Consider the following 19,630-nt stretch of genomic DNA (forward strand, 5'->3'; position numbering starts at 1 on the left):
GAGCTTGTGCTGCTTTTGTGTGATCTACATAAGCTACTGTATGTGTGGTCAGTGACGTCCAGACATCACGGCTTTTCAGAGATATCAGAGACGTTAAAAATAGAGCAGCACAAGGAACCCCGTGTTCTAGCTTTCGCTGGTGTCAGCCGCCTTTACCCACTCAACACCCCACCTTTTCAGTTGACTTTTATAGCAAGTCCCAGACGTGAATCATACTTCAGTATAAATATTTCAGCATGTACTCTCAGCAGAAAAGTGTCTTTTTAAAAACAAACCACACTGCCGTTATGACACTGTCACCATTAATAATTTCCTACTTTGAACACCCAGTTTGGTCTTTGGATCTTCCTGTCTCAAAAGACATTTTTGTACTTCTTGGTTCCATCTGGATCCAGACAAGATTCATTGGGTTGTTGTATTTGGCTGGTAAGTTTGTTGGGTGTCTTTAAGGATCCTAAACGTTTGACTCCCTTCTTGATTTGATGCCCTGTAGTTGAAGATGAAGAGTCATCTCCGGTTTATAAGGTGTAGTTCAGTGTTCCTGAAGAAAGCGGATCGTGGCTCTGCTCACCCAGCCAATGAAAGCATTGTTAAAACGCTGTGCCAAAGAGCACTTTTGCCAGTGTTTCAGCCTATTTTAGAAAGTGTTTTTCAGAACAAGCGCAGAGAAGTTCAGGATGTTTCCTTTCTGGGATGACAACCCTGTGAGGTCATTGGGTGGGAACGAGGAGTAGGCACAGGCCGTCTCGGTGGGAGTGGGGTGCCTTTGAAGGGTCGGTGGGGATGGAGGCCTGGCAGTGGCCAGCCTGGGGGGGGGAGGGGCGCCCTTGTCTCTGGGATTTGTCAGGCTAGTTTCTCTACAGTGGAGGAACCTGAGATTGGAGGTTGGCTGGGGTATAGGACGGGAACCAACAGGTGGTAACCAGATTCCTTTTCATTAGAAACCTTGTGTTGGAGGAGCCCACAGGAAGATCTAGTCCAACTCTGCTGCGTGCCCGTGCCCGTAGTCTAGAAAAATCTAGAGGGACAGCACACTGGGGCCCTGACTCTAATACTTCAGTGATGGTGGTGATGGCGATGGTGATGATAATGATGATGATAGGCTTTTCCAAGTCATTTGCAAAGTGCGATGCTCCCCCTTGGCTGGTGAAGAGAGCTGAATGAGATGACAGCAATTCAGTGTTTGCCATAGTGCCTGGCGTGCATGGAGCAGGTGCTCAGGAACCATTGTCATTGTCCTCACCACCATCACAACTGCTACCACCTCTTCTGTGGCTACTGAGTGGGCCAGGATGGTCTGGAAGGCGGGGATGCTGACTTCTTGGTCTTGCCAGGCATTCGAAACCATACTTTCTATCGTAATATTTCTTGGTAATGCAGTAAGGCACCTTGGAATAATTGGGAATTGGAAAGGTTTTCAGTTTAAGTGGTGGAGACTCTTAAGTACACGTTCCAGTGCTGGAGCAGCTGTGGAGATCTGTACTTCTCTTCCTTGTGTGGAGACGTGAATGTATCTTAACAACACTGGGGGGAAAGCCGTTCACATCCTACAAGTAAACAGCAGAGAAAATAGACAAAATGCAGGTCTAGCCTGCCACACTCTCAGGAAAGCCTGCAAGCCTTAGGACCCACAGGATATAGCAGGTAAATAACTCGTGTCTTCTGGATGTCACTGACTTCCTGGGAGCCTCAGGCAGCTGCTCTGTCTTCACTGGTCTTTGTGTCCTGCCTCCCTGGGTCATGCTGATGTCTGTGGGCTGTATCCTGGGCTGTCCATGCGCTTATAACATGAAGCATCTGTGCTTTGGTTTTTAGTGTGATTTAATAACTTATTTACAATATTTAATAAAAACCAGATCTCACCACGTTGGCTTCTCATCAAAAGCAGCACCATGTCTCCATTATCTCTGGCTTTTCTAAAACACAATAGATTGTTTTCATTAGCAAGCTAGAGGGAATGGATTCCAGCAGGACTAAGGATCTTTGGCCCTATCCCAGAGTGAACTAAAGAAATTGATGTCTTAAGTCAGGGAAGGGGCAGACTGTTTTCAGCCATACTTGTGTGGAGAATGGGAACAGAAGAAGAGGGAAAAGCAGAGAAGACTTAAGGGCTGGTTGGGGGAATGTAAAGAAAATTGGCTTCCCATAGAGAATGAGGAATCCATGTGCTGTGCCTGGAGACAGGATCAGGAGGCTGGTGACACTGAGCTGGGAGGTGAGCATGCCTTCTGCGTTCCTGTCTCTAATGCATGTGAGTTACATGTGAGTCTCCTTTGTCCTCCAGGGAGTGCATGACGTCCGGCTGGCCTACATCCAGTTCGCCCTCTCCTTCCTCATTGCGGGTGACGACAACACCATAGGCCAGGTGCTGGAGCTAAAAGGTGGGCGTTCGGCTTTGTCTCGGGAGAGTCTGGAGTGAGGAAAACCTACCGCAAGTGTTTCTTCCCGAAGAGTCTGCGGCCTCTAGCTGCGCCCCTCACTGCAGTGCGCAGAGGGCGTGGGGCAAGGCCTTGAGCAGTTGTGGTTTTACCACTCGTTGGTGCCCCTTGAGGCCGTCTGGAGTGCTGAGCACAGCCTGGGGCAGATGAGGAAGAGGATGTACAGGTCATAGCCCTGACTGCCTGACTTCGGCCTTTGCAGCTTTAACATTTTTATTTGTGTTTTTATGTGTATGTATACACTGTATGCATGTGCTACCTGCAGAGGACAGAAGAAGGCATCAGATCTTCTGGGTCTGGAGTTATAAACAGTTTTAATCTGCTAATGTGGGAATCCAACCTGGGTCCTCTAGAAGAGCAGCTTGTGTCCTTAACCACTGAGGCATCTCTCCAGTCCCAGTAATTGCATTTTTTGTTTGTTTTTTGTCTTTCAAGACAAGGTTTCTCTGTGTAGCTTTGGAGCCTGTCCTGGATCTCGCTTTGTAGATCAGGCTGGCCTCAAACTCACAGAGATCCGCCTGCCTCTGCCTCCTGAGTGCTGGGATTAAAGGTGTGCACCACCGCCCAACAGTAATTGCATTTTTTAAAATGAAGTGTAAGGGTTTAGGATATAGCTCAGTGGTATAGCACTTTCTTGGCATGTACAAGGAGTTGATTCCTTGCATCATAATAAGTAACATAGATAGATACATTTAATGGCCTTAATGGCAGCATTCCATGTTGTCAGAATATCAAGGCACCAGGGAGCTCCAGTTTGACTACTTCTGATGACTGCTTCCTTAGCGAAAGGCTTGTTAAAGTTTACTAGGAACATTAGTGCTTTATTAAGCATTTCAGAAGGTTGGTGAATGACTGCCCTGGGGTAGCACATGGTAGTTGCTCAGTCAGAGTTCCAGAATCACACCCTTATGTCATGGCAAAACACTGGGCTGAGTCCTTGGAGGAATCCCCATGTGCTACAGCCTAAGTGTTCAGTAACCAGTCCTCTGCCTCCCCCAGGACAGGGGCCCTGGGCGTCACTCAGCAGGAGAGGGTAAGTGTGGAGGTGAGACTGTGTGGTCAGCCTGGGCGCTGTGGTGGCAGAGCATTATGGAAGGAGAGATGCTGAATTGCTTAGGGTCTGCATTAGTGACTTTTCTTGTTGCTGTGACAGAGTGCCCGGCAGAAGCAGCCTTAGGACAGAGGGGCTTATTTTGGCTTGTGTTCTTTAGGACAATCTTTCATGGCGGGGAAGACATGGTGGCATTGAGTCCATGGTCAGGAAGCAGAGAGAGATGAATGCTGGTACTCGGATTGATTTCTCCTTTTTATTTAGTCTGGGAGCCCAGCCCATGGGATAGTGTTGTGTAGCTAGAGTTTTCCTGCCTGGCCCATGGTCAGGGCAAATCTCTCTCACCCGCCAGTCCCACAGCCACTCAGACCCGATCAAGTAAACACAGAGACTTATATTAGTTACAAACTGTATGGCCGTGGCAGGCTTCTTGCTAACTGTTCTTATATCTTAAATTAATCCATTTCCATTAATCTATACCTTGCCACATGGCTCGTGGCTTACCGGGATCTTCCCATGCGGCTTGTCATGGTGGCGGCTGGCAGTGTCTCTCTCTCAGCCTTCCACTTCCCAGAATTCTTCTCCTTGTCCCGCCTATACTTCCTGCCTAGCCAATGGCCAATCAGTGATTTATTTACTGACCAATCAGCAACACACTTGACATACAGACCATCCCACAGCAGTGTTGTTCACAAACAGAGTGGTCTTCCCTCTTGAATTAAACTTCTGGAAGCACCTTCATATATGTGCTCAGAGGTTTGTTTTTATGGCAGTTTTAAACCTAGTCAACTTGACAATGAGAATTGGCCATCATAGTGCCTCAGACAGTTTTCCCCTGCTCTTTCCAGGAACTAGCTCAGGATTAGGCTGGGAATGTTAGGGTTCCGCTGTAGGTCATCTCACCCACCTGGCCTCTCTCTAAAGGATGGCCAAGTGCTCGTGTACACTGCCGTAGACAGGTTATGCGGGGCAGTTGGGCCCTGTGTGTAGCTGAAATTATCCTGATCCTGCAGTCCTACAGGCGCTTGGACCCAAGTAAACACACAGAGGCTTATATTAATTAAAACTGTTTGGCCATTAGCTCAGGCCTACCACTGACTAGCTCTTACATTTAAACTAACCCATAATTCTTATTTACGTTTAGCCATGTGGCTTGTTACCTTTTCCCAGTTCTGCCTTCACATCTTGCTTCTCATGGCGGTGGCTGGCAGCGTCTCCTCACTCAGCCCTCCTGTTCCCAGCCTTCTCCTCTTTTTTTGTCCCGCCTATACTTCCTGCCTGGCTACTGGCCAATCAGCCATTAACCAATCAGCAGCACATTCACAGCATACAGAGCGATATCCACAGCACCTGTGCATCGAGACGTTAAAGATGTTGGATCCAGCCATGCTGTGTTTAGTCAGTTGTCCAAGGAAATAGTTTAAGGATACGCATAAAGGATTGGTTAGGAGAAAGCCTTATAACTGGTTGACAGACCTCTGACTGTCCATTAGCATGGGAGGAGGTGAGCAAATTGAGTACTAGTTGTCCAGGTGGAAAATACACCCTGATGTCAGTGTTTGAGTGACAGGTGGTTGAGTGTAGAATAGCATTTGATGAACACTGGACAGAGCATATGGACCCAGCAGAAACCAGCAGTCAACTTGGATGTCACAGTGTTGCAGCTGAGTTAGAGAGTCCTTGTTGACTTGAAACTTAGCCTTTTGGTTTGACGTTTAAAAAAGGATGCGTTTTCCTTTTGTAGAAACTGTGTGTTGCTTCAGGCTTGTGTGGAGCAGGTGAAACTGTCATTGCTTTGACATTTCTGCCTATGTCACTTCTAGGTCTGAGTTGTTCTTGGTAGAGGAAAGGGCAAGTCAAAGGGAAGGCAAGCGAACTGCTCCTCACACCCACCAACCTCAAAATGACGGCTGTCTGAAGCAGCCCTGAGCTTGTCTAAGTGGGGGACAGCTTCTCGAGGACTGTCACTCTGAGTCCCCTCCCAGTAGTTGCTTTTACTTCATGTAAGAAAGCACTAAACGGGGCTGGGCCGGCACCAAGCATCATACACGTCCTGTGGTCATTTTACCCTGAGATGTTCTTGATTCCCTAGGCCATGGAGCAGGTTTAATGTTGAAAACTTGTGTGATTAGTACAGAACTTGAACCAGGTGTGGTGGGGTTTGCTCCTCATTTCAGAGTACCTGGGAGTTTAATTCTTTGCAACTTTTATTTTCAGAATTTATCCCCTGCATTTTTAGCTCAGGCATAAAGGAGGATAAGATTTCTACCATCAACATTTTGTTGTCTACACTGAAAACAAAGGTACCTGTCTGTCTCGTTTGTCTTTGAGAATGCCCACAGGCCTGCTCCTCTGCCATCCATATGGTTCAGCGTTGAACTTATGGTGAGGTAGTTTGGACAGCAGCTTCTTAGGCTTCAACTTGGTCTTGAGGGGAGTTAGTTCTGGAACTAGAAGGTTAAAGAAAAGCCAGAGCTCCAGCAGCCTGCCCATTTTGTTACCATAAGAGAAAAAAGCTGTCAGTCTGCAGTTCGTGGTAACTCAGCTGCAGTAGTTTGGGCTGTAAATGCAAATGATCCTTTCTTTACAAGTGTTCATTTGAGATGTGTTGCATATTCTGCCTTTTTCAGGTATCTTAGGAGACATTTTAAAACTTGGTGAAAGGATCATGGCTTTTTATCTAGAGATACTTTCAGTGATCAGTGAAGAAACTGATCCTCCAAAAGGAAAAGTCGGAAGCCAGTGCTTTAAAAAAGGCTAATAAGTATGGACAAAACATTAGATAGTATTTGCCATAGTGACTCAACTAAGAGGGTTTGACTCCTTCTCCGCCAAGGGAGACTATTTGGAGATGTCTGGAGAGAGTTTAGATTGTCACAGTGGGTCATCCCACTGGTCCCTTGTGAGTGAGATCGGTGATGTCGCAACACATCCTGCAGTACAGCTCCCGAGTGGAGGTCGAGAGACCCTTCACTTACAGTCATGTGAACAGTAGCGAGAGGGGTTTGTCCCCACCAAACCAGCGCCTCCTTTTTATAACTCGATCTCAGTGCCAGCAAAGAGGCTGTGAAAATGAGTGCTTTCCTGGAGAAAGCACTGAGCCTTGAGGGACACAGCCTCTCTGGCATGGTGTGTCAGAGTTTTACGTATGTTTATACCTGAACTTACAGTTGGTCTTTGCATTAGAACCACCCATGTGGAATACATGTTCCTGGACCACAGTGACAGGGATTTGGGGGTAACTCTGGGTGGGGCTGAGATCTTGATCTGGGTCCTATTTGTAAGAACCAGCACCTGCTCCCTAGACAGAGAGGTGGTGAAAAGTGTTTAGCAGGATTCTGATCATGGCTTTTTGGGGAATAGCTAGAGTGTTGGGACCACTGATACAAACACCACAGGGAACAGTGATATCAGTTACGGTCCAGTCAGGGCACAGAAGGGGAAAGCCCTCCAAAATGAGACGCTGATGCAATTTTGAATAGTGTGAGAAAAGGTAAACAATGTAAATAAAGGAAGCATCCAAACTATAAATAAATATAACCTCAGACAAAAAAAGATAACCAGCTAGTACACATGTGCAATGTGGGGGTAGGTCGGCGGGGCTAAAAGGAAACACGCCAAAATGGTAAGTGGGTATTCTGAGATATTTGGGAATGTTGGCAAATTCTGTTTCTCTTTCTGTTTTTCCATTTCTTTGGTAATTTATCTCCCCTTGGCATACATGCTTTTTTAATAGTAGAAAACAGTGAACAGTATTATAAAAATGATAGACTTCCTTTTTCTTTGTCTTCTGACTGCATCCAGGTAATTCACAATAAAAACATCACGAAAACCCAGAAGGTGCGTTTCTTTACCGGGCAGCTTCTGAACCATATAGCTTCTCTCTACAACTGGAATGGGATCACAGATGTCAGTCCAGAAAACCCAGAAAGTGCTGAGGTAAGTTGCCAGGTTTCACTTAGTCCTTGTGTGTGACCCTCACAGTCAGGAAGAGAAGGCATCCCAACACTACCGCAGACCTTTAAAGAAATCCCATACCATCTGTTTCTTTTGCCGTACGGTTAGATAGGTAGATTAACTCTTTGCAAGATAAGACACAATTTCTGTAGGTTTTTATTCTGGTCGTAGAGCAGTGAGAGTAAACCTTTTGTTTTTCATGAGGAATCAGTCACCTCTGCTGAGTGACATCAGGCCCTGCCATGCCTGTCTGGCGGGTTTGCAGGACTCCTCCAGGCTGCATCCTCTCTTCTTGCTTGTTCTTCTTTTAAAATATCCAGCTTTTATAGTGTAACTTTCTTACTTCCGAACTCCGTCTAGAAGGCCTCACATTTTGTTTACCGACAGATAGTTTATGTTACAATTGTTAATTCATTGCTGAGTTAGAACAGTCACTCTCACGTTGGCCTAAGCCTAGCATTCATCCTGGTTTTCTGTGGATGCTGTGGAACATGGACTTGGCTAGCCTGGTGAGGTGTAGCTGGGTCCCGCCAAGCCCCAGCAGTCCGACAGCCCACTTATAAAATAAACACACAGATGCTTATATTATTTAAACTGTTTGGCCTAATGGCTCAGGCTTCTAGCTATCTAGTTCTTACATCTTAAATTAATCCATTTCTATAAATCTATACCTTGCCATGTGACTCGTGGCTTACCAGCATCTTCACATGCTGCTTGTCATGGCGGCGGCTGACAGTGTCTCTCTCACTCAGCCTTCCTGTTATCTCAATTCTCCTCTCTGTTAGTCCCGCCTATACTTCCTGCCTGGCCACTGGCCAATCAGTGTTTTATTTATACAGAATGATATCCACAGCACTTCTCCTTTTCTTTTTTTTTTTTTCAAAAAGGAAGGTTTTAGCCTTAACATAGTAAAATTACATATAATTTGGGAATTTGGGCGTAGCTTCTCTTACTACTTCCTGCTGGAGCGGGGCGCTGTATCTTATGGGGACACAAAGAAAATTTTAGGATTATGGAGTAGTCCATGAGGCTGTATTGTCTGAGCCAGTTGCCTTCAAACCATTCTGGATGTTGGATCATCTGGGCCATGGTGTCATCGGAGACCTTTCAGGGGGTCTTGGCTGGTCAAACCTGATGTATCTTAATCTGGAACAAATCCATAGCCTCTGGCTTTCTGTGGAAACAAAAGCAGAGCCTCCTTTCCAAAGCAACATATCCTTACATCCAAATTTTGAAGTCAAGGTATCTTTAAAATATACATTTTGGCATAACTCAACAGCTTTTACAATCAAATGTTTTTCTTCAGTTACGAATATCAAAGAGAACATAATCCAGATTCTCTGTGTGGTAGCCATCTTTACGTGGCTTATTTTTTATATTACCTTGAGCCTATTGCTTTAAACTGCAGCATTCTAAGACTGAAACAGTGCTGTGGCTGCTGGCTCTGCCGGCGGTAGTACGTTTTTTCGCCAGCTCTGGGAGCCATCAACTCTCAGAATTAGTGGGTCTATGCTTCTATCAAAGCAGCGTGTAGCCCAGAAACCTCTTTTTTTATTTTGTACTAGCAAAGGCTAAATCCACCACACAGCTTAATGTGCCACTTGCAGAGGCCTCATCCCCGCCATACTGCAGGTCGAGCGCGCACACCAGGAACCCGCCATAGTAGCTCAAAATGCAGGCTGCTGCTAACTTGAGAAAGACAACTAGGAACTGTTTTTAGCTCCGTTTTAGAATCTTTTTTCTCAGGTTTTAGGTGGAAACTCTTGCCACCACGTTGAGCGCCAGTGAGGGCTTAGTTTCCCTGTTAACTTGATGGTTATTTGCCTCCTGAGAGCCTACGGTTGCTTCCTTTTGTGTTGGTAACTTGCCCATGTCCTCCTGTTCTGAACATGTTTTTGTGTGTTCCTCACCAGGAAGTCACACAGGCTGATGAAAGCACTCATTTTATTCAAAAGCACAAGACAAATTAAGTCGTTTTTAACTTTTTAAAAATACAAGTTTGAACTCGGCCCTCTTAAGAGTATTGTTTCTTGGTGATCAGTGTATGTTTCCTGGGTTACTTGTTTGCTTTTTCATTTTTCATTCAGGTATTTGATTTACAGTATTTTCTTAGCTGTCATCCTCTGGTGACGCTGCCCAGTCTTTATTCTGTAGCTAGGACCTTGGAATTGATAGTTTGTTCAACTTTCCAGGTGTCTGCTGAAGAGGCGGGGAAAGCCATGGTGAGGGACCTCGTTCATAACTTCCTGATAGATCTCTGCTGTTCTCGAAAGCATGGCATTAGTTTTTATGATGCCTCTTTGGGAACTTCTGGCAGGTAAAGTACATTGCTGTGTGAACCCCTGTGTGTGTGTTCCATAAAGGGTGGTGGCATGTCCTGACCGTCCAGTGGAAACCAGCTAAGCGATGGCACCAATGCTTAGAGTCAGAATCATGGACATGATTAAACTTATTTTCGGGGTCACCTGGAGCACCTGGAGAGTGTCTCTCCATCAGTGTCCTTGTGGACAGAGTGCTCACAATAGCAATCTAGGCACACAGGATAAAGGACCGTGTACGCAGGGGAAGGCAGTACACATTTGCGCATGGATGTACTTAAAGACAATACTGTCCTCTGGATCTGAGAAAGAGTTCCCTAGAGTGGGCCTTCCCAGGGAGGGCAAGCTGCTGACACAGGCTTTACAGTAGCCCTGAGCTCTGTTACCCCACTTTTACAGAAAGGAAGGAGGCCACCTAGAGGGCAAGGCACTTGCCCCATGAGCAGCAGAGCTTGCACTGGGTGCGGGAAATCTGATTCCAAACCTGATCCATGTGGTAGCTGAATGGCCCCTGCTCCTCCAACATGCTGCCAGTGGGTAGGACATCAAGAGTGGTGGTTTTGTGTATTTCTTAATTCAGTTACAAGATTTTATCAGCAAGGAAAGGAGGTCCGAATCTAATGGTACTAATTCTTTTGAATGTGTTTTTGTAGTCAGATAACTATATGTCTGTCTTTTTCTCTAACAAGGCAAACGATCAGTCTGCCCCGCGTTCATTCAGCAGTAAAAAGATGAGCGTGTTTTCTAGTCCTTAGACTCCTCTAGGCTGCATAGCATTTCTTTTATGAAGTCAGGCTGGGTATGGTAGTGCATGCCTTTAATCCAGCATTTGGGAGGCGGAGGCAGTTGAACCTCTGAGTTCAAAGCCAGCCTGGGCTACATAGTGAGTTCCAGGACAGGCAGAGCTACATAATAGAGAGACTCTGTCTCAAAAAACAAACACAAAAGAATTCAGTTACTTGTGACTTGGAATGGCTGTAGGGACATAATTGAGTCCTTCAACATGGTGGCATGGTGGGAAATCTTCTGTGTGTGACTGAGGATTTGTTTTGAGATTATTTTGATTGAATTTACTACATTTCTTTCACTTTGTAATATTTTCTATTTTTATTTTCTTCCGTGTGCTGGGAAGCAAACCAGGGCTTTTAAGCATTCGGGCAGGTGCTCTACCTCGAGCTGTGCTCCTAGTCCTAACTTTAAAAACTTCACGTAGCTTTTCCCTCAGGGTGAACGCCTTTCCCTGCTAAAATGCGACTTGAGGATTTTAGAATCCACTACCATGTTACAGCTGTTGGAAACGTTGCACCCCCCAAGCATTTCCCTCTCTTCCTGTGGCCTTCAAAGCTGAGGTTAATGTGGCAAACAGTGAGGTTTTTATTTGGGGTTGGGGAGGGAACTCCGTGCTGTTGGGATGAAAAGAGCTGAGGAACTGAAGGAAGGTGGCCAGCAGGTGCGTGGCTCCTCCCTCACAGGTCATCACCTCAGGGCCGCTCCCCTGCCGACCTTGCTCACATGGCCCTCTGCTGTCATTGTCCTCTTGCCTGGCCAAGGCTTCTGTGACTTCTCTCCACCATGTATAGTCACTTCTCTGCTCATAGTCTGATTGGTGAGATGTGGTCAGAGTGGAGGCTGGTCATTGCCTAGGACGGTGGCTGCCGTACACTAAGTGGTCAGCAGACAAGGTGCCAGTGTGGATCAGGGGTGGCAGCCTGTTTCTGTAAGGGCCAGATAACATAGTAACTTTACAGGCCAGTCTGACTACCCAGCGTTGCCATTGTGACGTGAATGTCTGCAGGTGAAGACAGATGCTGTAACCGTCAGGTAAGACTTAAAGGCAGGTGGTAGCCATAGTATGGCAACCCTGGTGAGCTGCCTAATTAATGAGCAAATGGCAGAGCCTGGGTACATCTGGATGCTCTGACTGCCCGGGGTCAAGCAGCTGTGAAAAGTAGTCCTGTCTTCAGGCTTTGGGCGGATAAGGCCTAGCGCCCTGGAGCCTTAGCTGTAGAGGTCCTGGGATGGTGCTTCCTGTCTGGGTTTTTTTCTGCTTGCTTTTGTTTATTGGTCAGGCTGGTCCAGAGTTTGGTACTTAAAATGACCTTCCCACTTCACTCTCTTGAGCATGGCGTTTCCGGAGCGTGTTACCATGCCAGGCTTTACTCTTGTCTTCCTCTCATGCTGGAAGATGCTTTCCCAGGGGATTCCTCCCCTAGGGCTCCCCTGCAGGCCAAAGCATACCACATCAGGTGCCCTGGAGAAAGTGTACTCACTGTCATGTGCCTGTCGCGTCCCCGAGAGGACTCAGTGCTCAGTGTATTTGAACTCCTCCTCCTGCTGACCCTCTGGTCTGTCCCTGTTCCTAACAGAGGAGGCAACCTGACACTCTTACACTTCTTGTTGAGTCTGAAAACTGCGCCTGGGGATGAGCTGGTGGCCGCTCTTGTGGTGAACATTCTGAAAGCGTGCCCGGACCTGCTGACCAAATACTTCAAGGAAGTCACATTTTCCTTTCTTCCAAGAGTGAAGTCCGCTTGGCTCAATAATGTGAAGCTGCTAAACAAGGTAGAGCACAGCGGAGCTGCTGGCTGGGAGGGCAGTGTCTGAGCAGTTGGGGCCGCTGTGCACGCTGGGAGGCCTGCCGGGGTGTGCACGCTGGCCTGCCGGGGTGTCTCGGGGATACTTTAGACCGTGGGATTTGGTGGTCTTGCCCTGTGGTAGCATTGACTTTTCACTGAGCTGGATTTGGAACTCTCCCTTCTGACTCAGTTGAACTCATTGCTGATCTTGGGAGTCACAGGATAGGCTGGTGTCAGTGAAGTCTGAAGAGGACAGTAGACCTTGCAGGATGTGATGAAGTATTTGAGTGCTGTGTATTAATCCCTTTCCCAGCCCCTCCTCATCTGCCAGTGTAGGTCTAGATCAGAGGTCCCATTCTTGAATGCTTGGGACCAGGAGAGTTTTGTGGGGGTGGGGGTGGGGTGGATTTTGTAATTTTTGTATAATCTCTGCAAGACCCTCCTGTGTCTTCCCACACACAGCAATATAAGTATAAATAAAACTATAGTAGTGACACCTAGTGTGGCTAAGCTTTCTCTCTCTGATTTATGGTCTTCCTTTCAGGGAAATTCCCATGACGGTTTGCTGGTGTCTCAGTTTGGTCCTGACATTATCTGTAAAACCAGCTTTTTAACTCATACATTCTCTGGTTTTCTTAGAGCACCTATGTGTACAGGCCTCCTGAATCCCATGAGAAGCACTCACCTTGGCCCAGCTTGGGGAATCTGCCCTAAGAGCTACTTCTGATGCTGTCTAGCCCCATGCTGCTGAAGGGACACTTGTGTGGTTTTATAGCCTGGCGTGAGTCCTTATGATGTGGTCTGTCTACTATGTGGCTGGTAGTCCCACTGAGGTCCAGCTGTGACACCATGAACACATCTGTGTGTTAAGTATTTTCGTGGAGCTCTAAAAGGACAGTGTGGTTAACTGGGCAATGGTAATGCACACCTTTAATCCCAGCCCTCAAGAGCCAGAAGCAGTTGGAGCTCTGTGAGTTCAAAGCCAGCCTAGGCTACCTACCGAGTGATTCCAGGACAGCCAGGACTACACCCAGAGAAACCCTGTCCCGAAAAGGGAAGGAAGGACGGTGTCGTTTGTCACGCACCTGTCAAGTGCAGCAGTGACCGGCGACGGAGCCCTTGTTACTGTAGTAGTTTGTGTAGTGATTATGTATGAGTGGATTTGGGGGTACTCACAGGCAGTACCTTCTTCCATCCCTAACCCAGTCTCTTTCTTCCCTGTCTTAGATCTATGAGGCCCAGCCAGAGATTTCCCAGGCCTTTTGGACCAGAGAGTTTATCCCCTTGCCGAGGCTCCTGGCGATGGTGATGGTGACCACGGTGCCTCTGGTGTGCAATAAGATCATGTTCACTCAGGCATTAAATGTAAGTCACAGGGTAGAGAAATCCTCAGTGGTCAAGAGCACTGGCTGCTCTCCAGAAGACCCGGGTTTGCCCCAGCACGTGTTGGCTCACAGCCATCTGTGACACACACACTCCAGTTTCAGGGGATCCGACGCCTTCTGGCCTCTGTTGGCACTGCCTATGTGTGGTGCACATTAAAAAAAAAAAGAAATTTAAAATTTAAAAATAAAGGTAAGTCGCACGCACACACACGCACACACACACACACACGCACTCACACACACACACACACACACACACACACACACACACACACACACAGAGCTTTCTCTTGCAGAGCCCTCTGCTGTGTGTGGTCCTGAGAAGAGCTGCTGACTGCGTTGGACCGTTTTCTCAGACAGGATTTTGGGTTGAAGTCACCTGTGAGGGACCGATCTAGTCAACCTGGGGTTAGCGTTCCTTCCAGAGGTGACTAGCATGGTCCTCATCTCTGCTTCAGCATACTGTGGGGACCCCATCCCGTCACACTTCTGTAGTCCTGTGCGGGTGCGGGAAGGTCGGCAGTAGAACTTCACTATTTCAGGATACCAGGGTACGGTGGGGCCAGAACTTCCAGCCAATCTCCATTTCTTTCAAGGGCCTTTTGGACCAGGTGTTAAGATTTCTGGGGAATATATACTTTGAGGAGCAGCTTTTTTCAAGCTGTGCTGGAGGAAAAAATGATACTTAAATTTCTCATCATTACTTAGTGGCAAAGAGCACTTGCTTTTCTTCCAGAGGAAGTTTGGTTGGGCACCCATGTTGGGCAGCTTATAGCTGCCTGTAACTGCAGCTCCAGGGCACCTGACACCTTCTCCTGGCCTCTGCAAACACCGGCATTCATGTGCTCATACCCGCATACAGACACATACACATAAATAAAATAAACTTCCAAACAGTTCACATCTTCCTTCCAGTAGATGTCCGCATTTCCTGTCAGAAGCAGCATTCTGAGGACTCCTGTTCTTTACCACCGTGTCCTAGTTTTATGTGAGTGGTTGTTGATTGTTGACACACCTGCCACTGAACTCTGGCAGCCAGCCCATCCTAAGGCCAGGTAGCCTGATACCCACGGAGAGTCTTGGCACTCAGAGAGCCATCTCCAGCCTTCCAGAGAGGCCAGGTGGTGTGTGACGTGAGCAGGAATGGGGTCAGCAGCCATGGTGCTCTGCACAGTCGGGTTGGCGGGCGCTGTAAAACCACTGGAAGGTTGTGTCCCTCCTGAGACTGCGTGAATCCTCCGATGCCCATGCAGGGTTCGTGCTGAGTGTGTACAGTGTGTGAGGAGAGAGAGCCTGTGTGGGACTGGGCAAAGGGCCTTTTGTCGTCTTTGACAAATCATCCGCAAAATTAGGTCCCGTCTGTTTTGTGGAGAGATTAGCGTTTCCCAAGGGGCCTCAAGGAAATGGGGAGAACTCAGCGGACGTACCTCCTCGGAGGCCTCATTGGCACTTCTCCCTGCCCAGTCCCTGCGGTCAGATGGAAGGCTGCCTTTCACTCCCAGCACCAGGGCTGTATCTCCAGAGGGGGGTCCCAGCTCCTGGACTGGGTGGCTCAGCAGTGACTGAGCACAGAGCTGTCTCTGCTCGTGGCAGTCATTCTGTGCAGGCCCAGGACCATTGAGTCACAGCCTTGTCCCCTGTGCCCACATGCCCTCCCAAGAGCTGAGACTTGTACTGTTGGGGACACATCGATGTGAGTGGCTTCTAAGGCTTGCGGTTAGGAGTTGTGTTTTGTTCCCTCTGCTTTCCTCTGAGAAGTTTCCACCAGTGTGTATTTCAGAGTCAGAAAGAGGAGTAGAAATGGGAAAGGAGAAGGATTTGGCTGCAGGGTTTGGAGTCCTGAGTTAGTTCCGTGCTCCCTCCACTGTGGGCACTTGGGAGCCCTTTTCAAGGCCTGCCTTTGAAGGGGTCCCAGCTGTGGAGCCATTGCTGGGTTTAGAACATGTCTCTGTTCTTAAGTGTACTATATGTACTTAAAACTGAAGCTGCCTGGAAGGCTGGCGTACTAGACCATCATGGTTATTAAGCTAAGTCAGAAGGCCTTTTGTGTTTCATTGTAAATCTCTACTATTCCAGCCACAGCTCCACACGCCCTAACATGGATGGGACCACGTGGGGGTCCTGGGAAGGTGCCCATTCGGCTAGAATTGGTAGAGAGCCAGGGACCAGCAGGCTGCTGGCTCAAGAACGCACTGCCCCTGGTCAGGGCTCAGGCCCATTCCTCTTTGATAAGAGGATCTATGGGTCCTTGAGTGTCACTCAGTCTCTGAGGTCATTGAGGACCTTGACACCCTTCTTGGTTGTCCTCTGACTGGAGGGGACTCTGACTGTCGGAAGTCTGTGTGGGGGTTGCTTTCTGCGTTACTCCATCTTCTGTCACTATTACAGCACCTGTAGAGGCTGGAAGTCCAAGAGTGAGGGACCTCATGTGGTTAGGCTTTAGTGAGGTCCCGCTTACTGTGCCACAGACAACAGGGCAGGCGAACAAAAAGAGGTAGAGTGCTTCCAGAAGTGAGGTGGGGACACATGGTGAGAAAGGAAGCCAGAGACAGGGACAGGCTGGTTAAATTCTCTTTGTTCTTGTGATGGTCACGTTGGCCTTCAACTCCTGGTGGTTCTCCTGCCTCAGTCTCCTGGGTGCTAGAATTATAGGCATTCACCACTAGCCTTGGCTCATCTTAGAAATCAACTCTCTCATGAGAACTGTGTTAATTCATGACTGAAGCCTACTCAATGCTCAGTGATCCTACCTCCTAAAGGTTCTGTTACCTCTCAGTACCACCATGTTGGAACAGGCTTCCAGCGTATGAACCTCTGGGGGACAGATGTTATCCAAGCCAATACAGATGCTTAGTCATCCTGAAGTCGGGCTTCATCAGGAACAGCCTGACATCTTTCTTACCTCTTTCTGCCTCACTTGAGGTGAGTGCTTCTGTGGACGCCAAGTGGTCTCTAGGGAGATCCTGGGCTGACCCTGCAGACCATCTGTCCTGGCCGAGTGGTCACCTGAGAAGGCTTACCGAGAATTCCTGGTGACGGCTGTCGTCAGACCGAATGGATGTCTACGGGGAAGGTCCCCACCACCTCTCAGTGCAGAGTCCAGCCATCTCCTCTGCTTCCCCAGAGTGACCTGAGGAACAAGAGCCCACCAGGCCCAGGCGTCCCCCTGCAGACATGACGGATCTCTCTCTTTTCTTCCCAGTTGGACAGCATTCCTGTGAGACACTCAGCGTTAGCCCTTATTTCGGTCATTTTGAAGAGAGCATTAAAAACAGTTGACCACTGTCTGGATAAAGAGGTCTGGCAAGATTCAGGCGTGTACACAGCTGAGATGATGGAAGACTTTGTTCAGCTCTTCAGAGAAGCCTTGAGCAAGGTGGGCGTAGGTCCCAGTTTGAGTTTTCTCTGCATACCCCTTCACCAAACACAGAAGAGAGAAGGGCTATCCTGGGAACGTGGGGTGGGAGCCATGGGATGGATGCGTCCTCTCAGCTGCTAGACAGTAAGCCAGTGGGCAGGAGCAGCTGATAAATGTTTGCTTCTGTCTCACTTAGAACAGGTCCTTGAGGGAGCTAAGAGTCAGACCACGCACTCACTGGCGTAGAAACAGTGGGCTCTGGTTCTGGTGGACCTGTGGCTCATCAGTGGCTGTACTGTGCCTGTAAGTGCACACAGTGATGGTGTATGGCTCAAGGAAAAGCAGATAAAGGTGGGTGGCTGGAGGGACCCTTGTTTCCCCCGTGGCTAATTCTGTTAATAAGGTATGACTTCGACACGCTGGCCAGCAGTGCAGAGCACCCTGGTGGTGCTTGGCCAGTTACTGGAGCTGTTCCAGGAAGGATTCTTCCTGCTCCACTGTCTGGTCTGGGTGTAAGAGCAAGTGCAGTTCTGGGACATCTGCAGGAGTGAGCTTAGGGCAGGAACCTGTTCTCCCCTCGGGCTGTGGACACTAGCCTTGTTTCCCTGTAGTGTGTTCAGTTCAATGATTTCTTTCCGTGTGTCAAGTGACTGGTTTTTATTCTTCGCTTCTCTTTCTCTCTTAGAATTTGCCAGATCTGAACACAGTTATTTGGGTCTGGCAGTCACTGAAAAAGCAAGAGATTAAGCAGGACCATGGGAAAGGAAAGAAGAGCGACAGCAAGACTCCTGCCTCCTCAGAGCCTGTCCAGCACGGTGAGGGCTTCAGCTACTTCTGCTCTTGGCCTGGGACAGAGATGACAGGCAGCCTGGGGTGTCTCCTCTGAGAGAATCCTCAAGGAGTTCTGGATCAATTCCCCTCTGGCTGTGAAGAGATCTTGTATCCTTTCTTGTTTAGGAAGAAGCATTAGATGGAATTGTAGATTGAATTTTAGTATCTGTTAGAATTACATTCGGTCCTTATGCCAGCACCATGTCTCTCTGAAACTTGACTGCTGGTGCTGTGTGAATGGATGGGGACTCTTGGTGCTATGCAGATGGAGGTGAGCTATGAGGCCACTCTTGTGTTAAAATTTGGTGTTGGCAGGTGTGGTTTTCCCATATTTACATCTTGATTCGTTCTTACAGCAGCACCCCAGGGCAGTCCTTGCTGTGTGTCTCTATTGCTCAGATGAGGACAGGAGAGCCCAGAGAGGTGACCTTGACCTGAGCAGGCTGCAGCAGTGAAGTGGAACAGTCTCAGCCCTGTTACCACTGGCCCTTAAATCTAGTTATCACATTTTCCGTTGCCTGAGTGTGCAGCATGCAGTTGGCTAGGGCTGGTGGCATGAATGCTCACTTGATCAGGAACAAGGATTTGTCCTAATGCAGACTGTCTCCCTTTGATGCAGACAATGCAGAAACCATTCTTCTAAAAGCTGTTCTGCTCCAGGTCATATGCCTCTACCAACAGGTTGTTCCCCACATGGTCATGCAGTACAACTTTGACTTCAGCAAACTCCTAAAAGGTGAGTCTTAAGAGGCTGCAGGCAAGCTGCCTCGGTTTCTGCCAGTGGGGATAAAGGACACTCCAGTAAACTGCAGCAGAGTCTAGGAGCTGAGAATCGGGAAGGGTGGTGGGCTGTTTACCAGCAGATGGGATCCCTCACCATTACCTATTTGTACCACCATTTCTTTAGATAGCTGGGCCCTGTAAGTCCTCATTAAGTGAACCCTTAGGGTAGCAGTGAGAGTAGAGAAAACCACGCTGAGTGAGCTGCTCAGGGCTGTCCCCAAGATTCATACGCCCAGGCAGGGTGCATGGACAGCGGAAAGGGGAGCCCTGTGGAGGACGTGCTATCCTGTTTGTGCAGAAGCACATTGGGTATAGTTCCTTCATGATTTACCCCAGTGAGGTTCAAACCACCTCGTATAAGAGTATCATCATGCTTGCCTGGACATGGTTCCTTGATGGTCAAATTTGCCTAATAAAATTGGCTTTATATTTGGGCCTACAGAAGATGGCTTGCCATTCTTGGAATCTATATGTTATTGAAATATATTTTTGAGACTTATAATTAGCATTTTAATCATCAAGGGTGAAAAGTTGTCTTTTCCATGAGAATATAAAACTTAAAGAAATGTGGCCATGTAGGACTTAGCAGCTGTATCTTTCCCAAGCAAGAGAGGAATCTAGAGACCAGGGACCAGGCTCAGGCTCAGTGGTCATAGTCTCTCTCTGCAAATACAGCCTGGATAATAGGGCCCATGCCCTGCATAGAGTCATGGAGGGTTGTAACATTAGTGAGTTCATAACCACACTTGGAGGCACTGTGATGTGATGTAGTATGGGGACTGCAGTTATAGGACAGGTGGGAATTGGCTGAGGGACAGACAAGGGCTGTTGTGGGCACAGAGAATTTGGACTTTTGTTGAAGAATTTGGCTAGGCATCGGGTAAGGGATGCCAGGTGAGGTGTGTTTCTCACAGCCTGGGCAAGGGAGCATGG

General features: G+C 48.0%; 1 protein-coding gene across 1 annotated transcript in view; it reads left to right on the top strand.

Moving 5' to 3' along the window:
• Urb1 (URB1 ribosome biogenesis homolog) overlaps positions 1–19,630 on the top strand; it is a 62,493-nt gene that overhangs the window by 6,736 nt on the left and 36,127 nt on the right. Inside the window, exons 5-13 of the mRNA XM_059276853.1 lie at positions 2,285–2,381; positions 5,707–5,792; positions 7,294–7,428; positions 9,639–9,763; positions 12,131–12,326; positions 13,568–13,705; positions 16,928–17,101; positions 17,769–17,898; positions 18,534–18,650. Of these exons, the coding sequence (XP_059132836.1) occupies positions 2,285–2,381; positions 5,707–5,792; positions 7,294–7,428; positions 9,639–9,763; positions 12,131–12,326; positions 13,568–13,705; positions 16,928–17,101; positions 17,769–17,898; positions 18,534–18,650 (1,198 nt within the window). The remainder of the gene's footprint in view (positions 1–2,284; positions 2,382–5,706; positions 5,793–7,293; positions 7,429–9,638; positions 9,764–12,130; positions 12,327–13,567; positions 13,706–16,927; positions 17,102–17,768; positions 17,899–18,533; positions 18,651–19,630) is intronic.

This window comes from Peromyscus eremicus, chromosome 12 (assembly GCF_949786415.1).
Source record: "Peromyscus eremicus chromosome 12, PerEre_H2_v1, whole genome shotgun sequence".
NCBI classification, from domain to species: domain Eukaryota; kingdom Metazoa; phylum Chordata; class Mammalia; order Rodentia; family Cricetidae; genus Peromyscus; species Peromyscus eremicus.